General features: G+C 37.3%; 2 protein-coding genes and 1 non-coding gene across 4 annotated transcripts; 1 reads left to right on the top strand and 2 right to left on the bottom strand.

Annotated features, from left to right (window-relative positions):
• Positions 1-996: 996 nt before the first annotated feature.
• Positions 997-2,455, bottom strand: LOC149023067 (F-box protein CPR1-like). The gene is made up of 3 exons (XM_089147758.1): positions 2,346-2,455; positions 1,268-2,069; positions 997-1,005 (listed from the first exon to the last, which is right to left on the bottom strand). Exons 1-3 carry the CDS (start codon positions 2,453-2,455, stop codon positions 997-999), a joined length of 921 nt encoding a protein of 306 aa, XP_089003884.1.
• Positions 2,456-4,351: 1,896 nt separating this feature from the next.
• LOC149023068 (small nucleolar RNA Z247) lies at positions 4,352-4,492 on the top strand. Its single transcript, XR_016172669.1, has one exon. It is a non-coding gene; the product is annotated as a small nucleolar RNA Z247 (small nucleolar RNA).
• A 6,484-nt stretch (positions 4,493-10,976) lies between these two features.
• LOC149023069 (uncharacterized) lies at positions 10,977-17,977 on the bottom strand. Of its 2 annotated transcripts, none has more exons than XM_089150917.1 (2): positions 17,772-17,977; positions 10,977-12,418 (listed from the first exon to the last, which is right to left on the bottom strand). In XM_089150917.1, exon 2 carries the CDS (start codon positions 12,383-12,385, stop codon positions 11,372-11,374), a length of 1,014 nt encoding a protein of 337 aa, XP_089007043.1. In that variant the 5' UTR covers positions 12,386-12,418; positions 17,772-17,977; the 3' UTR covers positions 10,977-11,371. The 2 variants fall into 2 exon arrangements, with proteins under 2 accessions (XP_089007043.1, XP_089007045.1); XM_089150919.1 differs by having other exon boundaries at positions 10,977-12,468.
• Between the last annotated feature and the right edge of the window lie 2,310 nt (positions 17,978-20,287).

Genomic DNA, 20,287 nt, shown 5'->3' on the forward strand with positions numbered 1-20,287 from the left:
AGACTGAAAAGTATTTGGAAACAAAGCCTTATGATTCCCAAGAAAGAAATAAAACGAATTGGGGAAATGGATAGAGAACAAGACAATTTCCAACAGCCCTTTAAAGAATGTGAAAATTTGAGGAATGCCTGTTTAAAGAGTTTGACTTCTGTACTACCTGTTTCAACTCTTGAATCCCATAATAGTCCTGCAATTCTAAGGATTGAACCAACCACCTAAACTTGAATTTTGTTCACTTGTAGTTAAACTAGAAATACTTGACCCCCATCTGCAAAAATCTCCATTGACCAAGAAAAGGAAACAACGAAATATGAAAAGTACAAATGCAAAGTAACAAGAATAGAAGGCCAACCTCTTTTCTACTAGCCGAGAACCCTTTTTTTTCCGGGGAGGGTGTTTGGGGGTAATAGCATCCAATTCTACATGGTATAACTGAACATTTAGGAGATATAAATCATGCAAGCAAGCTCCATCAAGGTACTGCATATTCCACAAGAATTTTAACATCTTCATTGAGCAATCTAACGAAACTAGGCTTGGATTCTAATCCCGAGTCATGAATCTTTCTTCTATAATCCTAACTTATCAATAGCACTAACCAATCTAATAAAATCTCAGGTTCAATGGATGCTGATGGGTCTAGTACCAGTGCAGTACCAGTGGAGAAGGCAGAGGGACAGATGAGAGAGAATCAGGTTGAAAAAGAAAAATAAGGAGTCAGAGATAAACCAAAAATGGATCTGTCGAAGAAGGTAATTTTCTGATTTTTGAAAAATCATGTGGGAAGATATCATCACTTAAACAGATAAAATTGAAATGTTAGGGAGACATTCTTGAGGGTAACACGTAATCTAACAACATGACAAATTTCCAGAAAGCCTTTTAGCAGTCTCACTGTTCAACTCTTCTCTAACCAACTTAAATCTGATAACTTAAGTCGATTCACATAGATAGATCTCAGGAGATTACAACCAACAACTTAATTATAAGCCCCACTCACATCACCTAATACATCAGCATCAGGTAAGAATGAAAATCCATTAAGCTTATAAGCTTAAAACTAGTGTTCCTTTCTTCAAGCTATTTATCCTTTATTTAGAATGTCAACATTTTGAACTTCTATTTGATTTCATTACAACTTTAGATGGTTGCAACTTGCAAGAATGGAATAATCATTCATAAGAATTTCTGAGATGAAATTATAATTGATAAGAACAAGAGTGTAAACACAACGAAATTATGTGAAACAATTGTAAGACCGGATTACCTCTGTTTCTTCCTTCTTTTTTAAGTTATCGGCTCGATCTTTCGTATCAAGTGATATGAGACTCCCAATGCATACTGCTCCGTAGAAGTAGCTAGATGTAAGTTCACTTAAACTTCCTTCATGCGGATCATAAAGCAGCAGATCTCGTACAAACTCACACCCAGTGAAAGTTGTCTCGAGAATAAGTTCACCGTTCTTTGAATAGCATATTGGTCTAATGTACCTAGTAAAACAACTTGATGGAAATTGTTCAATCAAGAACTGTTTCTCCCAAGAGTCCTTCACCCCATAATCCTTCATCACCCAAAGCTCAACCTTGAAGGAGACATAAGTCAAGCAGAGTTGATCTTTTTCTCCTAGAACCCCAACCGTCATGGTCAGGTAGAAGTCATTTGCCCCAGGATCAGGCAGTGGCATCTCTCGATACTCATCTTCTTTAATGTCAACAGAAACAATCACACTGGGAACATTAGTCTTGGGCTTTGAAACCCAATGAAAAGCAGAATTTTTAAGAACCCCAACTCCGTGGCGGACGCCAAAGGAGGGAATGCCCTCAATTCTTCTCCATGAGTTAGTACTAAGAGAATACACCTTGACCTCGAAGCCAATGTAGTTTATATTGTCAGCGAACTCTAAAACCCTAATCACCTTGTAATCTTCGGTGGTAAGGTCGTAACCAAATCCAAAAGCAATGTCATCAGCACTGTGAGTATTGCTGAGACTCATATACGGCAGCTTCTTGTGCCTTCTTGTAGATGGATTTAAAAGGAATGTGGGTGACTCGACTTTGAAAGGACAATCGCTGTCAAACATATATACTAAACCATTACAAGAAATCAATAAGTAGTCTTCCACAGTAGTCGGGAACGGGTAACCAACTTCTACTCCTAGCGCCACTTTTCTTCCTTGTTTACAATCGTTTAGGTCGACAGAGATGATTCTTACGCCATCCATGCGTCTGTCTTCGTATCGGGCAGATACGATGCTTAGGTTGTTACTTGTTTGAATGGATCGAGTGAGGTGCATTTTAACAAAATCAGGATGGTCTACTAGAGCAAACCAATATTTGCATACGCACCTGAACCTCAGAAGAGACTTGATCGGAAGCCTTGAGAACAGGTCGAAGATGATGTCCTCTGGGAGATTGTTGGCTACCATTCCATCTTCTCCTCGTATCTTCTCCGCCATTACTAAGACTAGGTCTTCTTCCTTCAAAGAGAAAGAAAAACTAGCACATCAAAAGAAGAAGCGGCTTTAATGTGGGAGAGTATAAAACTAACTTATTACCTGATTATATTTATAAGCGGGAAACATGACTTAAGTTTAAAAAAATCTGATTTTCCTGGTGGTTAAGATTCGAAAACCCTAATTTAAAGATTTTAGAATTTTATTTTCCCGGCAATACTTCTGTTTAAAAAAATCAGCTCAACATATCCTAATTTAAAGAATTTGAGTTGGAATTTCCTACCCTTGTCATAAGATGTCAACCGTGCAGTTTGGAGTGGTTTTGGGTTGGACTTAATGGTTTTAGGCTCAAAAACACCTAGCCCAAACACGGCCCATTAGCAAAACAATCGTTTCAGGACAGTTTTGGTTTGGTGCGGTTTGGGTTTGAGCTGATGGTCTATACTAGGGTTGACTAACGGTTTGGATTAACAATTTATGATATGCAATAAAAATAACAAAAAGAAATAATTTAGTATCCTACGACAAAAGCCAAAATTCTATAGAAAACAAAATTGCTATTGACCAATTCCCATTAAAAAATAAAAAATCATTATACATTATAGAAATTTCACCCATCTTATAGAAATCAAGAACTTAGATAGTAAATAGTAACATAGAAATTGCAAATTCATTCTCAAGCTGCACCGGATAGTCCTGAAATAAATCTTCAAACTAAAAACCCTTTTAAATTCCAACTTGCATTGTGATTGATTGTGTTGAAATTGAGTTCTTGTTTTGTGAGAACGTTGATCTTTTTCTCCTTTTATGAACTCCGTCTCTTTTTTTGGGTTGGTATTTAACTTGATAAGCAAATAAATACCTCTGGATTGTATAAATATTTACTTAATTTAAACAAACTTGTAACATTCAATTGGGCATTCATGCTTATTCCTTTTAATTGTCCTTTACAAGTAGTAGATGACTATTAGATCGTTGAATTCATGCTCAATTTTTCGATAGTTTTCCAACTTGTTAGGGAATATCTTAGTAATACTTGTATGCCACTTGGCATTTTATTATTGGTTGATATGTTGTATCTTGATCTATAAATAAGAGTAAACTCCTTCAGATTTACAACTGATCTGAAGATTCTAACATGGTATCATCGAGCCGTTCCGGTTTATTGGGTTTATTGGGTTCTGTTTTCAGCCATATTCTTGAAAGTTCTTGAACTTTCTCTTTCTATCTTGCTTTTTGTCTCTGTTTTCTTGAACTCACCGTCTGCAACAAGGGTTTTCTGGTTGTGAATAGCATCTGCAGATTCCATAGAAATCTGGTTTTTCCCATAATCAACAGAGATCTGACCTATTTCGAAGAGGTTTTTTCGTTGATTTTCTTCAAGATCTATCAACAGAGAGTTGTGAATGGCGTCTACTTCTTCTTCCACCAATGTTTCGTCTTCTCCTTTGCTGGCATCCTCTGTCCATCATTTTGTACCGATTAAACTCTCTTCTTCGAACTATCTTGTATGGAGGTCTCAATTTATTCCTCTGTTGCATAGTTCTGGTTTAATGTCTTTAATCGATGGATCTTCACCTAAACCACCAGAGTTTCTCTCAGACTCTTCTTGTGATTTTCCCTCTGTTAATTCTGCATTTGTTGCTTGGCATCATCATGATCAAACTCTCTTGAGTTGGATTCAGTCGTCTTTAACAGAGGATGTTCACGCTCAAGTGGTTGGTTTGTCCTCGGCTTCTGAGGTTTGGAAATTTCTTGAAACCACATATGCGTCTCATTCTCAGGCGCGCGTGATGCAACTTCGCCTATCCCTTCATAATTTGCGGAAAGGATCAGATTCCATAGAGGTCTATCTCCTCCGCATGAAGAAGATTTTTGATCAACTTTCTCTGGTTGGGAAGCCTGTATCTGATGATGAGATGGTTCTATTTACCCTTGGTGGTCTCGGTTATGAGTATTCTTCTTTTGTAACTTCTATTACTACTCGGGAATCTCCTGTTCGCATGCGTGATCTTCATGGTCTGTTGCTTAGTGAAGAGATCCGTAATTCCACTGTTTTACAAGAATTGACCAATGTTATGGCTCATGTCGGTGTTCAAGAATCGTCTTCTGCTTCCACTACTCGTTCGAGCTCTTCACGCCCATTTTTCCATGGATCGAATGCTTCTTTCTCTACTCGCGGTATTGGTTCTTACAGGGGTCGATCTGGACATTTTCGTGGTCGTTTTGGAGTTTTTAGAGGATCTGGAAATTATCCGCATAGTCGTGGTGCTGCTTCTGTAGCTCGTTTTGAGAAAAATTATGGGAATGTTTGTCAACTTTGTGGTCGCAGTGGTCATTTTGCCCAATCTTGTTTTCAGCCAGCATCATCTCCTCAAGCGAATTATGCTTCTTCCTCTCATGAATGGTTTCCTGACACTGGGGCTACCCACCACATGACTCCTAATATTGCCTCTATTCAGACTCCTACTGGGCATGATGGTTCTTCTTCTGTTCGTATTGGAAATGGGGTAGGTTTGAAGATTCTTAACTCTGGCTCTTCTCTTGTTCACAGTAATGGTGGTTCTTTTATTCTTGATAAGATGCTGCATGTTCCTTCATTACAATTCAATCTTTTATCTGTTCGTTAGTTTGCTGAAGATAATTCTGTCTTCTTTGAATTTCATGATACTTGCTTTTATGTTAAGGATCGATTCTCGAGGAGTATCCTTCTCACGGGCCCTGTTGAAGGTGGTCTCTATCGATTGGATCTTTCTTCACTTTCTGGATCTTGTACTGCTTTGTCTGCTATTCGAGCTTCCTCATTGCTTTGGCATGCACGTTTTGGTCATACATCTGATGCAGTTGTTAGACGTATTTTACAGCAAACTAAACTTTCTGTTACTTCAAACTCTAATACTTGTATTAACAGGACTGTTTGTAATTCTTGTCAACTTGGCAAGGCTCATCAACAGCCTTTTAGTTCTTTTGTTTCTTCTACTTCTACTCCTTTACAGTTGATTCATTCAGATCTTTGGGGTCCTTCACCAATTTTGTCTCTCATTGGACATCGCTACTATGTACTTTTCATTGATGATTTTACTAGATACACGTGGTTTTATGGTTTGGCAAGAAAGTCTGATGCGCTTACTGCTTTTCAATTGTTTAAAAGTTTAGTGGAAAATCAGTTTGGTACAACTATAAAAAGTTTTCAATCTGATTGGGGAGGAGAATATAGAAGTTTTTCTCGTTTCTTATCTTCTTGTGGTGTTCATCATAGACTGTCATGTCCACATACTTCGCTCAAAATGGCGTTGCTTGAAAGGAAACATCGTCATATTGTTGATATGGGTCTTACTTTGCTTTCTCATAGTCATTTACCTTTTGAATTCTGGACTGATGCCTTCATGACTGCTGTACATATTATCAATCGTTTACCAAGTTCTGTTTTGTCTTTTCAGTCTCCTTTTAACTGTCTTTATCATAGTTCTCCTGATTACTCTTCTTTTAGGGTCTTTGGGTGTGTTTGTTATCCTTTACTTCGGCCTTTTAATTCTCATAAGTTTAGTTTTCGCACTTCTAAGTGTTTGTTTCTTGGTTATAGTCCTAATCATAAGGGTTTCCGCTGTTATAATCCAGAAACTCAAAAAGTTATTGTTTCTCGCAATGTCACTTTTGATGAGTCTCAATTTCCTGGTTTATCTTCTTCTAGTTCCTTTGTTTGTTCTTCTGATTTTTGGCCTGCTTTTCCCCCTTTGTTTGCTTCTGTTTCTTCTTTTCCTTCTTCCTCTGTTTCTCCTTTTTCCCAAAACACTGTTGTTCCTATTAGATCTTCTATGACTAGGTCAGCAGCTCCTTCTCCTGCGGATGTTTTGCTACCTGAAACAGCAACTAAGTTTAGTGAGCCAACACATACTTTGCATAGTGATGGGCCAGATGATATGTTGTATGCTAATGGGCCAGCTCTTTTATTGGATACTACTGCATCCACTGCTTCTGCTTTTTCACCAAATGGGTCAGCTTCTTTAATGCATTCAGATACAGATGGGCCAGCTTCTTTACTAAATACAGATGGGCCAGCTTCTTTAATAAATAAAGATGGGTCAGCTTCTTTAAAAAATACAAATGGGCCAACTTCTTTAATGGATGCAGATGAGCCTGCTTCTTCTACTTGTGTGTCTATGTCTTCAACTGTTTTGGATCGTTCACACTCTATGATTACTCGTAGTATGGATGGTACTCGTGTTCCTCGTGTTCCTACTAGTCTTTGTACTACAAAATACCCTCTTCCTATGGCTCTTTTATCATCTCTTGATAGTGAGCCCAGTTGTTATTCACAGGCTGTTAAGCATCATGAGTGGAGGTGTGCTATGGATGTGGAATTTAATGCTTTACTTGGTAATGACACATGGGATCTTACCCCATTACCTTCTACTCGTCATCCTATTGGATGTAAATGGATTTATCGACTCAAGAGAAATTCTGATGGTAGTGTTGAGCGCTACAAGGCTTGGTTGGTTGCTAAAGGTTTTGCTCAAGAATATGGAGTTGACTATTCTGAAACTTTTAGTCCGGTTGTTAAAACCACTACCATCTGTTTACTTCTTTCTTTGGCTGTTTCCCGTGGTTGGGTGATTCGTCAACTTGATGTTACTAATGCCTTTTTGCATGGGTCCATTAGTGAGGATATATATATGGTACAGCCCATTGGTTATGTTAATCCTCAATATCCCGATTATGTATGCAAGCTGAAGAAATCCCTATACGGTTTGAAACAGGCTCCGCGGGCCTGGTTTCATCGTCTTAGCTCCTTTTTAGAATCGTTGGATTTTTGTGGCTCTAATACCGATTCTTCTCTTTTTTATCGGATTGATTCCTTTGGCCCTATCTACATTTTGATCTACTTTGATGATATTTTAGTCCTTGGGCCTAGTAGTGTTGCTGTTGATACTCTTTTGGCCTAGCTTGCTCATGAGTTTGCCATTAAGGACTTGGGTCCAGCCCGCTATTTTCTTGGTATTGATCTCACACCAAATGCTGATGGGCTTTTGTTGTCTCAACGAAAATATTTGCTTGGGCTTCTCCAACGTACAAATATGGTTGATTGTAAACCAATTGGTTCTCCCATGGTTTCTTCTTCATCTTTGTCTCGCTGTAATGGTGTGCCTTTATCCAATCCAACTGAATATCGAAGTATTGTTGGTGCTTTACAATATGCTACTCTCACTAGACCTGATCTTGCTTATTCGGTTAATAAACTCTGCCAATTTTTGTCTTGTCCGTCTGATGTTCATTAGGCTGCTCTCAAGCGTGTCTTACGCTACATCAAAGGCATCTTGTTTCATGGGTTACAACTCTATCGGACTTCTACTATGGACTTACATGCCTATTCAGATGCCGATTGGGCTGGTTGTGTTGATGACCGCAAATCCACTGGTGGATTTCTTATATTCTTGGGCTCCAATCTTATATCTTGGCAGTCTCGTAAGCAGTCTGTTGTTGCTCGATCTAGTACTGAGAGTGAGTTTCGAGCTCTTGCCTTGGCTACGGCTGAAATTGTTTGGCTTCAGTCTTTGTTGAGCGAACTACAACTTTCATTGTCTTCTCCTCCTGTGTTGTGGTGTGATAATATTGGGGCTGCTTACTTGTCTTCTAATCCAGTTTTTCACGCTCGCACCAAACACGTTGAAATTGATTTTCATTTTGTTCGCGACAAAGTTGCTCAAGGGGATCTTCTTGTTCGTTTTCTATCTACCTCTGCGTAGTTGGCTGATGTCCTGACCAAGGCTCTCCCTACTCCTCGTTTTCTTCTCCTACGTGCCAAACTCAACCTTTTTGATGGTTGCTTGAGTTTGCGGGGGGGTGTTAAGGGAATATCTTAGTAATACTTGTATGCCACTTGGCATTTTATTATTGTTGATATGTTGTATCTTGATCTATAAATAAGAGTAAACTCCTTCAGATTTACAACTGATCTGAAGATTCTAACACAACTACCTAGTGCTAATATGATGATTCAAATAATATTTAATGTAAAAACAGGTTGTAAAACAGTTTATAACGGGTTGCGGAACCCATTGATAAATCTAGTGGGTCAAAATGCTTGAAGTGGCTCGATCAACAACCCAATCGAAGCTTTGTGTTCTTGAGCTTCTGAAGTAGGGGAGATTTTTGATGAAACCAATAGCAGAGAGAGCTGATGAGCTTGAGAGGAGTGATGCAAAATCCTTCGCCAGAGGTGACAAACGATCTTCGTAATCGGCGACAGATGATTCGATCTTGCCACTGTGTTGCCAGATGGATTTCTTTATCGAACAAAAGATAAAGGACTGTTGGTGAAACCATGGGCACCGTAATTAAGTGGAAGTATTGAGTCGATGGTATGGTGATTTAGTTGGATAAACCATATTGATTTGTTTTTAGAACCGGGTTTCTTAGAACTTTATGGGGTAATAGGGGTGTAATTAACCTGACTGTCAGGATTTTTGAACAGACACGTGGCACACATCCAGTGTGGCCACTAGATGGCCGCCTAAATTCGCGTTGCCGAGGTTTTTAACCCAATTCACCTGCATCTCAACAACAACAGTATCCTGAGAATCAATTTTTTTTAATATATAAGTTACATATATAATAGAATTACGCATCATATTTAAAAAAAATTCAAACTCTTGATCTCATACTATGAGACATTGCTCTTTTAGCAACTAAGCCAAACCCTTGGGATTTCTTTATACATATTAATAACTAAGCTTTTAAGTATCCCATATACTAAACAATGTGTCTTAAACTCTCCTGATGAATACTCGACATCAATACTCTTAAGACGTGTTAATAACAACAACAAAACAAAACAGATAAGAATGTAAAATGTGTACTGTGGAGAATTGGTATTGGTTCCAGCATTAATATTTGGAAAGACCCATGAATTCCTTCAACCTGACAAGATCACTTTCAGGACCTGCTCAGACAAAGAAAAGGATGGGGAAGGCTGTCTGCTTTCCTCTAGAATATGTAATGAGTTCCTTCAAAATGGCAGCAAACAATAATTCATAGAAGCATCAAACCATTAACACCTGGAGAAAACAGAATAATAACAGCAATTGCCCTCGTGTTCCTGCCTGAAAATTTTCATTGACTACATGAAAAAACCCACATTCTAGAAAGGTTCTAAAGATTGAACAACCAATAAGTCCTAACCAACAGATGAGCTCACACACTTCAATAACTTTCTTGGACAGATAATTCCCCTATGTTTGTAATCAATTACGTATGCTACCCCTTAAAAACAATCAATCAGAGATGCTCCATATTTTGTTAAGAATTGAAAGCTATAAGGACAACTCTGCTGAAGCAATAAGAGAGCATTTATAATTGATTTTTTTTTTCTAAAAATAGTAGATGTAATTGATTACAAACACAGGATGTCTACATGTAATTTGTCCAATTAATTAATAAGTTCTTCTCATCCTAATGTCAAGGTTAATCTGAGAGTAGATCTACTGTGAAGAATAACCTCCATGTTGTTTGCTGGTGTAACAATCCTTGTTTCTCCAATTGTTCGAACCAAACTAGGGGTCAATCCAAAAGCCACACAAGGATCTAATCCTGACCATCAGATCTAAATCATTCAATCGACGATCACAAGAGGCTCGAGTTGGCAGAATGAGTCTATAAATAAGGTAAGACATTCAAATTCACTCACTCAAACCTGCATTTTTCCCACCTCGAGGCATTCAAACGCTCCAGAGACTGGTCAGCTCCGTTTCTAATCGTTCTTCTTCTACCTTGCAGGAGAGTATGAGTTTTAGTTTGGATCGAGTCAAATCTAATAAAGTCTGGGGTGAGATTCACAATTCACAGACGCCTGCAAAATCTGCACCAACACTTTTAAAGATAGTAAAGAATTGATGATCAATCAAGTCGTGTTGAGTAACTTTCGAAGGTGGCCTTTTGGGAAATTTTAATTTCATAAAATGAAACAGAGCTGGCAGATACTGCAGAAGTTACTTTAGCCCAACAATAACAAAAGGCACGAGGAGACGTGGAGGATCATGGCCAAAGGGAGGTTGAGTTAAAAGAGCAACATGGTTTTAGAGGAAAAAAATTGGTCTAGTTAGATTTTTCAAGTCTCTCATACTTACAAATCTATAGTTATAAGCAGAAACTCTTATCCCTTTGGGGGTTAGAGGTTTTAACTTTCATCAGATAGTACTAAAGTCACAACATTGTTTTCTTTAAAACATCACAATTTTACAAAAAATCGACAAGTGAATACAAGAAATTATCTTCAACCAAAAGAAATCATTAGTCACAAAGCAGAATATCAACAAAGATGAACAAAATTTCACTCATCAATTCAAATGCGTGCATCAACATAACACAGGTTATATTTGAAGACCTAATGAAGATTAAATGATAATTTTTGGAGCATTAGTATTACATATTTCACAAAAGAATCTTATTTCTCAAACTAAAGGAAATTTGACAAATTTGTCAAACAGAATGGAACCTATCTCCCCATCCACAATCCCATTCATAGGAAATACATCCAACTAATTTGGAACATGAATTATCTTCAAAGAAGCATCGGTTACAGAGAGGTTTACCAAATTCAAAGGAATAGTTAGGCCTGGAACATGCATTATTTGAAATGTCACCTTACCAACAAACATCAAACATTACAATTTTTTTCTGTTTAAGAAAAATTATCATTTGATATTTAAGAAGATTCAGCCATACATAACACAAATTAGTAAAAAGAAATCTACATAAACAATAAACCCATAGAATATCTTCCATGATGGCTGCCCAATACATGTGGTAAAGGACTCCATGTTGGTTAGCAAAAGCAAATCTCGCCTTTTGATTTTGAATTTCTGATGAAAAGAATCTAACCCAAAATTTTAGAGTAAGTCCACCTCAGGAATGATTCAATCTCTACTTGCGACCTTCAAAACCCGGGCGCATTAGCTTTTTCTCTCTTTTTGCAATTCGCCGCATTTTCCTTTGATTAATCTTCTCAGCTATGTTATCAGATCTGATCTTCTGTCTCCCTGCCATATTCTTCTTTACAGTCTCCGTTCTCTCCTTCCACTTTTCAACATTCTTCTGATGCTGTTGCTTCTCCTTCTTAATGCTCCTGCTTATAAGCTTAGCATCATCATGAACCTTAATACCCGCAGCTCTAACAGTTGCGGCTTTCCATGAATGCTTGGTAGAGACTACCTCACCCTTCTCCGGGTCCTTTTTTGCTTCCTCCAGCTTCATTGCCTCTTCAAGAGCCTGAAACTTCGAAAGCTTCCTCTTCTTCCTACCACACTCCCCATCATTTCCGAGCTTCACATGACTAAAGGCAAGTCCCTCAGAGGCTTCAGAAATATCTTTCTCTGTCTTGGCAGGCAACTCAGTAATCTTCGGTTCCTTTTCTTCAGGTTCTCCGCTCCTTTTCCTTTTACTCTCTCTCTTCTCTCTCTTCTCCCTCTTGGCATTATCTGAAGAATCAGTTCCTCGAGTCGACCGAAGCTCTTCGATTCGACGGTGCAGACGTTGTCTAAGTTCTTCATATGTGACTGATGGATCTCCCACCTTCAAATTTCCATCATGTCCAATCTCTTCCTCTTTGTTCTCTTCATCCGAATTGTCGCCAGCTCTCTCGTTTTCCAAACTTTTCTTGAGAAGGTCTAGTGTAGTGGAAGATTTCTCTGGGTCCAATCTTTCCCTTCGAGCTTTTTTAATGTTCTCTTTGGATTCCTTCTTCGCGGAAGCTTTCGCAACCTTGCTCAAACCCTGGAACCACGGCTTATCGTCAGCCGGAAGATAGAATCTAGCAGGTATGAGTTCAATCAACTTATCAACTAACATAGAATGCTTGTGGATTACAGACTTAAGGTCTGGACCGAGAGGAGGAATAGAGGCCTCCCTCTGCTCCTTCTCCTTTTTCTCCTTCCTCATATCTGCTCAGACTTCAAAGATTGAAATGGGACTCTGGAATGTGAAAGAGGGAGCAACCATTACAATTTACTCTAGCTTCACAGCTGATAAATTCAGCGAGCAAATTATACACACTATCAGAACCCACATGATAAAACAGATTCAGCAGATAACAGTAGAATTCGATCCATCTATATAAGAATTTAAAAATCTTCATTACTAAAGAGAAACAGAAGCAATACAGAAAGGGAAAATCTTGAATTGTCCATGTAAAGCACATTTTCTTAAAATTAATACAAAAGCTTGCTTTTCGTATAATTTGTGTACTGATCCAAGCACTTGATATCAACAAGATAACTAACGTCTAAGAGTTAGTTCCTAGCAAAACAGAGGATACTAGCATACAGTCTCACGCATCAAAACAGAGAATACCTCTTGTCACCAAAAGAGTTGAGAATAGAGAGGATGACTGAGATTCGCAGAGGAAGACCGAAGGGAGAAAGTGCGAGCCAACTTTGAAGGAGGCTAGGCTGAAGAGAGATGAACTCCACAGAAGAAGATCGACTGAGGACAAGCAAGCTTTGATCGAGAAAGAGCGCAAGGAGCTTGCAGGTGGAGAGCGAGACGATAAACAAGAATGTTTTAGGGTATGTTTAAGTAAGGGTGCTTTTGGTATCTATTCTCATTCTCAATTTATGGTATTTTTTTACTATTTTAAAATGTTTGGCATCTATTTTTAATCTTGTTTTTATTTAAAAGAGAAAAGTCCTTAAAATTCATAATAGACTTTTTGTCTATTATAGATTTTGGGTGAGAAACTCATTCTCCCCATTGATGCACAAGTCTACTAAAATTTCCAGGTTAATGTGAGGTTAAAATGGTAAATGCACATTCTCTCCCTCCCTCCACCCCCCCCCCCCCCACTTGCTCTTGATTGCTTACCAAACGAGAAACCCTTCAATCTCTGATTCGATTTCAATCACTTTCTTCCTGATTTGACTTCGATTGCAGAAGTTAATGAATATGCCTAACATCATTTTCACCTTTGGCCTGACATCGTATACAATCTCGATAAGTCCTCCAAGGCGGCTGAAAGTCATAGATAATCTCGATGACCCCTCCAAGGTGGCTTGAAGTTGCAGATAATCTAGTCTTTCATCAGGTTAGGAATATGTAGAACTGAGTGCTCTGTTTTGTTGATTTCACTTTCGTCTTTGTTCTATTTTGTTTCAAATTTTGTTTAGGATTTCAGATTTCTGACTTCTTAGTCAGTTCTAAATTCTGATAATTGGAATTATTGGAAATTACTAGGCTCTAACTGCTGGTTGCTGTGACTTTGATCTTTTATCATGGCCTTCCAATCTTTCTCTAGTGGTATTGGCTTTTACCATTGATTAATTGTTTGCTGTGTCTCTGTGGTATGAATTTGGGAGATGGGATTATTCTGGGTTCATTTGGATGCTGCTCTTCAACCTCTAGATTGTAACTAAAATGTTTTGAGTCAAATCTTTTCATAATTCTGGTGCAAACTTAACAGAAAAATGGTTCAAATCTAACTATGGGTAACAGATCATTTTTTAAATGGTAAAAAAGTGGTTAGTCGGTCCGGAGTTTCATCCCCACTTAAGCGGGTGACAGCTAAAAAACTCCTTTTTTTTTTTTTTTTTTTTTAACCCTGAGGGGTGGGCTTAGTTGACAAAAGACCAAAGCTTCAATGTAGGAGGTCAGAGTTTGAGTCCATATTAATTATATAAAGCTCCCATGAGGAAGTAGTCGATGTGTGCGCAAACTGGTCTAGATGGGCCTCAAATTAAAAAAAAAAGAATTAAAATTTTGACAATAAATATAAATAAAATAGGAAAAAGAAGAAAGAACACTAAAGAGAAGAAATGAGCTATCAATGGATTAAAAATCCCTCAATCTTCTGTATTACCATTAAGGGAATCTTATTTAAACATAAACAGGAGGGAAAAACTACATATTTGTTTCCACGGTACCAATGCAAGTATCACACGGACTAGATGCCTATAAGCACAAGGGATTAAGGGGAGGGGAAGGTGTGGAGAAACGACAGTTCGGACGTTGATATGTTCTATAGAATCAACTTTGCTTTTAGTCCTAAAGAAATTTTAATTTCGATCAAAGTAACTGGTCTATATTTTTCTTCGACCCGTGTAACTGATTACATTTTAGCCCTTAACCTTGGTTAGTATACGTGTACCTCAATTAAATCATCAAGGTAGTTTTCATGTATAATTTACATATACAACGGGGTTTCGCCCCCGCCCTTGAGAAGATCCAAACTCTTAATCTTATACTTGAATGTTGATTTTTGACAACTGAGACAACTCGTTGAGCTAATCATATATTAATAATAAGTGATTGGTTTAAGACGTAGACTGAGGTAACCAAAAGCCTGAACCTAGGTTTTCTAAGCTGTTTATAGGGGTTCTAGGGTTTGTAGGGAGGGTAGAAAGGGTTCAGTTAGGGTAGTATGGAAACCCTAAATCTGAACCTAGTTATTTTCTGTTAAATGTGCATATCAGGTTGTAATTGGCATACTTAATTGCAATACCTCAAGAGAAGAAATATCAAACCCTAGAAATGCAACGGTGAATCTCAACAAGAAGATGTAACAGTAACTGGAAGAGAAAAAAAAGAGAGGAGAGGATCTGTATATGATCTTTCTTTGTCGTATGACAGCACTAAAACAAAGAACTAGTAGAAGAACTGAGCGGAGAATATCTGCCATATAAGCGTAAATTAATTATTAAAATCTAAATCTAAAAGATTGTACAACTTGTAAAACAAATTTAATAATAGTATTGTAATTAGCTTCACATAAGTAAGACTGGAAAAAGCTAAATACAAGGGGCAAAGGGAAATCACATGGTTCAGAAAGTCCATATCCAGATTTTGATCCTGAGCTTAAAATCCTATCTCTTAATTTTGGCCCAAACTTCTTACCAAAAATTAAAAAAAAAAAAACTCCAGCCCCAGAAACTGAGATGTATGGCTTCTAAATAAACGTTTTTGCTTGCCTACCCCTTTCCTCTCCATTGCGTTCATCTCCTCTATTCAATCTCAACTGGTTTACCTAGTTAGGATAGTATAGAACACTCTGTGCTTTACTGCTACTGTTGGGAGCAACCTAGCTTCTTTTTGCAGATTATAGGTCAGGATGTTCTAACCCACCACATGGAAGAACTAAAAGAGATGACATGTGCAAGCACTACATGGGAATAAATCCTAATGTGGACAACAGTCTCAAGATTTTTCATTTGAAGTAAAATAAAATAAGGTTCAACCAGGATCAACTATAACTGCCACAAGGGGACATGATAGTACCACCCACCCAAGACAATAGAGAAAATGAAATCCAGCTGCAGAGGGAGGAGCTGGAAATGGCTGGAGCATAAGAAACATCGTCTATTCTGAGCTGTATTTTGAACCTCAAACAGAATCTCAAGTAGATGATGACTCTGACACATAAGACACCCTACAACAGTCACCGTGCCATTCGATCTACAGTGGTTTCTCTTCCTACTTTGCTGTGGATTTGTAGAGAAAGCTGGAACCAAATTGTGGTTTTAGTACAAGATGTGTAAGAGTTGATAATCATGATTTCCTGCTGGAACTTGTAGTCCATTCTTAACCCCACTGCTACATGCCACCTATCTACCCATTTTAACCTGTATTCTATTCTTAAACCCACTGCTACATGCCAATGGATTGATAGGTGGCGTGTAGCAGTGGGGTAAAGAATAGAATACAAGTTCCTACTTCCTACAGGGAATCATAATTATCAACAGTGAACATCTTGGACTAAAACATAATTTGGTTCCAACTTTCTCTATAAATCAGCAGCAAAGTAGGATAGATCAAATGGCACGGTGATTGTTGGAGGGTTTCATATGTGTCAGAGTCGTCTACTTGAGGAATTGTTTGAGGTTCAAAACACAGCTTTGAATAGACGATGGTTTCTTAGATATAACACAACCTCTAACTAACTCAGATGAAGGAGTCTCATTTCTAGTTCCAGCCATTTCCTGCTCCTCCCTCTGTAGTGCATTTCATTTCCTCTACTGTCTTAGGTGGGTGGTACTATCATGTCCCCTTGTGGTGGTGAAAGTTGATCATCTCAAGGCATATGTGTTCCACTTGGCAAAACAAATTTTTGAAAGATTTGCTTGCATTCTTCTCACTTTTGTTTTCTTTTAATTGCAGGATAAACCATATAATAAGGATAAAGGTATTATAAAGGCAATATATTTTGAAGTTATATCAACTTCAAGAGACCTTTTGAAGAATAATTTCCTTTGGAGAGAATATGACCAAATGCACACCCAAGTTGAACCTTATTTTATTTTACTTCAAATGAAACAAAGAACTAGCAAAAGAATGCACCATTGCATTCTATTTTACATCTTCTTCAGCAATTCTTTCTTAAATCCCCATCTTTTGAGGCTGTACCGACATCACCTATCCCATCACATATAAAGCTTGCTTCACTCGGTTTACACAAACATGAGGGTTTTCTACAACAAGTAAAGTGATAATCCCTGCCATTCCCATCATCACCTATCCCATCATCTCCCTCAATTAATTAACACCCCAACCAGCCCCCCACAACAAAAAAAAACTCTGACCCAAGTGGCAGCCCTAACCACTCCCTAAAAAACCTAGAAAAGTAGAACTCTGATTTCCCAAACCAACCAAAAAACTGACTTTTCTCCTCAAGCCTTGGTTTGGTTCCTAGTCTTAGTTAATCAATGATTCCGACACTAGTTCTTCCCTATAACTAATGATAAATCAAACCGTCTATTATCTTAAGTACATGGGTCTTAAATTCAGTCATACTTCAGAACTAGCCTAGAACTGGGAGAAACCAACCATTTGACATACAGTTTTTAGAGTAGTTTAATTTTTTTTTCTTTTCTTTAATATGCCTATCTAAAAGATTCCCATTCTGCAGACACAGTCTTGGACCTGCAGATTTCGGCTTAAGGGACGAAATGTTCTTGGTGGATGCAGGACCTGGCACCCTCAGAAATTTGTATACCATTTACTGTAGCTTCACACCTAATAAACTCAGCGAGCAAATTATACTCTACTATCAAAACACACATGATAACAGATTCAGCAGATAACAGTACAATACGATCCATCTATCTAAGAATTTAAAAATCTTCATTACTAAAGAGAAACAGAAGCAATACAGAAAGAAAAAATCTTGACTCGTCCATGTAAAGCACATCTTCATAAAATAAATACACAAGCTTGCTTTTCTTATAACTTGTGTATGATCCAAACACCTGGTGTCAACAAGAACACTAAGGTCTAAGAGTTAATTCCTAGCAAAACAGAGACACTAGCAAACAGTCTCACGCATATAACCAGAGAGTACCTCGTGTCATCAAAAGAGTTGAGAATAGAGAGGATGGCCGAGATTCGCAGAGGAAGAATGCAGGGAGAAAGTGCGAGCGAAATTCGAAGGAGGCGAAGCTGAAGACAGGAACTTCGCAGACGGAGATCGACTGAGGACGAGCAAGCTTCGTGGGAGAAAGAGCGCGAGGAGCTTGCAGGTGGAGAGCGAGACGATCAACTAGAGTGTTTTAGGGTATCCATGTTTCCGTAAGTAAACTTTTTTATTTATTTTATTCTCTTTTTTATTGGTAATAAAATAATTTTATTTTACCAAAAAAAAAAGGAAGCTAATAAGTAGGGTTGCAAATGGATAATCGAAATCCGCGCTCGAATTTACATCCTTACCCATTGAAGCTTATTCGAATCTCTCCGATTACTATTAAGATGTGAATATGGTATACCTCTTTCTAACCGGTTATTATCCGTCTGATTAAATTAGTTATTTATATTTGTTTTATTTTATTTTATGTCTTTTATTTGAAATATATGAATATTCTTTTAGATTTTCTAATAAAATAACTATGAAAGTTGTTACATTCTTAAATTTCAAACTTAATCCTCACAAATAAAGTGGTAAAGATGTTACCAGGCAAACGAAAATTTGTATTGAATCTATATTTATTGCCATTTAGAATAATTTATTCAATAAAATAATTATTCGATTATCATCCGAATTCGTCCAAAATTCGATATGATATTATTTGAATCTCTCTCAATATAATAGGATGCGGATATGATATTATCACTATCCGTTCCGTTTTACACCCCTACTAATAAGCAATTTAATGACAAGCAAAAGACAATTGCCCCTGCGGTGCGCCTCTATTCTTCATTGCATACCCACGTGGTTTTTGTCATTTTTTAAAATAATTTAAAATATCAAAACGTTTTATTTTAGTAAGAGAACAAATTAAGGCTAAGATATAAATCAACAGGGATCGGTAATTCCATATGGTACCAAATTTGAATGCCGAAAATCGAACTGTATCATATTGAATTCTACACGATACAATATGAAAAAAAATGATAATCAGAGTGGGGTAAATACAGTATGATTATGATACAAAAGAATGCATACAAAAGAATGCATTCTATATATGTTGGTTTCATAATTTAAATTTAGAACTATATCTAATTTGAATGCCTGAGTTGGCTTATGGTTCTTTACCTTAGTATACTAAAACAAGCTAAATAGATTGTATGTGTTAAAAAACACTTATAATCACATATCTTACTTGAAAGAAATTGATTGTGATCTATTTATATATTTCTCTTGCAATCTCAAGTATTAAAGAATCCAATTCCCATGTCTTTTGTAATAAGTCTAACCATGGTAAAAAATTCAAGGAAAACTCAAGTTTTGACCGGGTGAAAATGGGAAACTTAGATGGAAACTTGGGAAATTTCGAAGAAACCAAAAACTTTTACGTACAAGTTTCGATAGGTTTTAAAGAGTATTTTGGGGTGAGATTTTGTATTTAAGCTAATTACAGTATAAAGAACACATTGGTTGTATTTTGCTAAAAAAATCAATGTAGATATGTCATTCAATGTACATAACATCAATGTAGAGTTGTTCGAAAAATACGTTATAAACTTAACTACTTAAGTACATAGCATTCAATATATAATTTCTAACTTCAAAATAGTTGACAGTAAAAGGAAAATACAACTTAGTGCTAAAAGGAGTGCCAAGAGCGGATTCATCCTGTGAGCCGAGTAGTACTATGCCTGTAACATCCTCTCCTCCAACCAACGAACATAGACATCCCATGGCATTTTATGCCAATGGTTGTCAAGGTAATCGACAACTATAACTTTATGAGTTTTATCATTAACATGCTTAAGATAACCAGCCTGAGAGAATACGCACTTTGGATAAGGAAGTTTTGATGGAGGAGGTATTTGTCATGGTATTTGGGGAAACATAAAATAAACAAAAAAATTGAAAATTTGGGAAAGCTACAAAATTTACAGGAAAAAGTCCTAGGTTTCCACGAAATTTCTCAAGTTTCCACGAAATTTCCTAAGTTTCCCACCAAATTTTCCAAATTTCCCACGAAATTGGGAATTCTTTTTCTCATGAACCAGTTGGTCCAACTGGGTTGAACCAAGTTTCGACAGGTTTTGAGGTTTCGATAAGTTTCGACGAAATTTCGATAATTTCGATCGAAACTGAGGACTTTTTTTCAGTCCTCATGAGTTTCGTTTCGCATTTTCCAAAATGCGAAATTTCGCACATTTCGACCGAATTTTGTACCATGAGTCTAACTCCATTTTAAATCAGTGGTAATCCCAAAATTCCTGGGCTAATTTCCACAAATAGACATCTCTTACTAAAAAGTGAAATTTCTCTATCCTTTAGTGTCTTGCCCACAAAAAATGAAAAATGAAACACTAGCTGCTGAAACTAGAAGCTAAAAAGTGATTCATTAGATGAGCAACATGGAAATTAGAAATATAACCCACCCTGGTTTTAAATTTGATACCGGAATT

This window comes from Hakea prostrata, chromosome 3 (genome assembly GCF_041222555.1).
Source record: "Hakea prostrata isolate BN-2017 chromosome 3, UWA_Hpros_2, whole genome shotgun sequence".
Taxonomy (NCBI): Eukaryota; Viridiplantae; Streptophyta; class Magnoliopsida; order Proteales; family Proteaceae; genus Hakea; species Hakea prostrata.

What these genes read in the sequence shown, in the direction of transcription:
- LOC149023067 (XM_089147758.1), bottom strand. Translation starts at nt 2,455, where the DNA reads ATGGCGGAGAAGATACGAGGAGAAGATGGAATGGTAGCCAACAATCTC. An exon ending in AAGTCTCTTCTGAGGTTCAG is followed by an intron (nt 2,070 to 2,345) that starts GTGCGTATGCAA and finishes TATGTTTGACAG; the next exon opens with CGATTGTCCTTTCAAAGTCG.
- LOC149023069 (XM_089150917.1), bottom strand. Translation starts at nt 12,385, where the DNA reads ATGAGGAAGGAGAAAAAGGAGAAGGAGCAGAGGGAGGCCTCTATTCCT.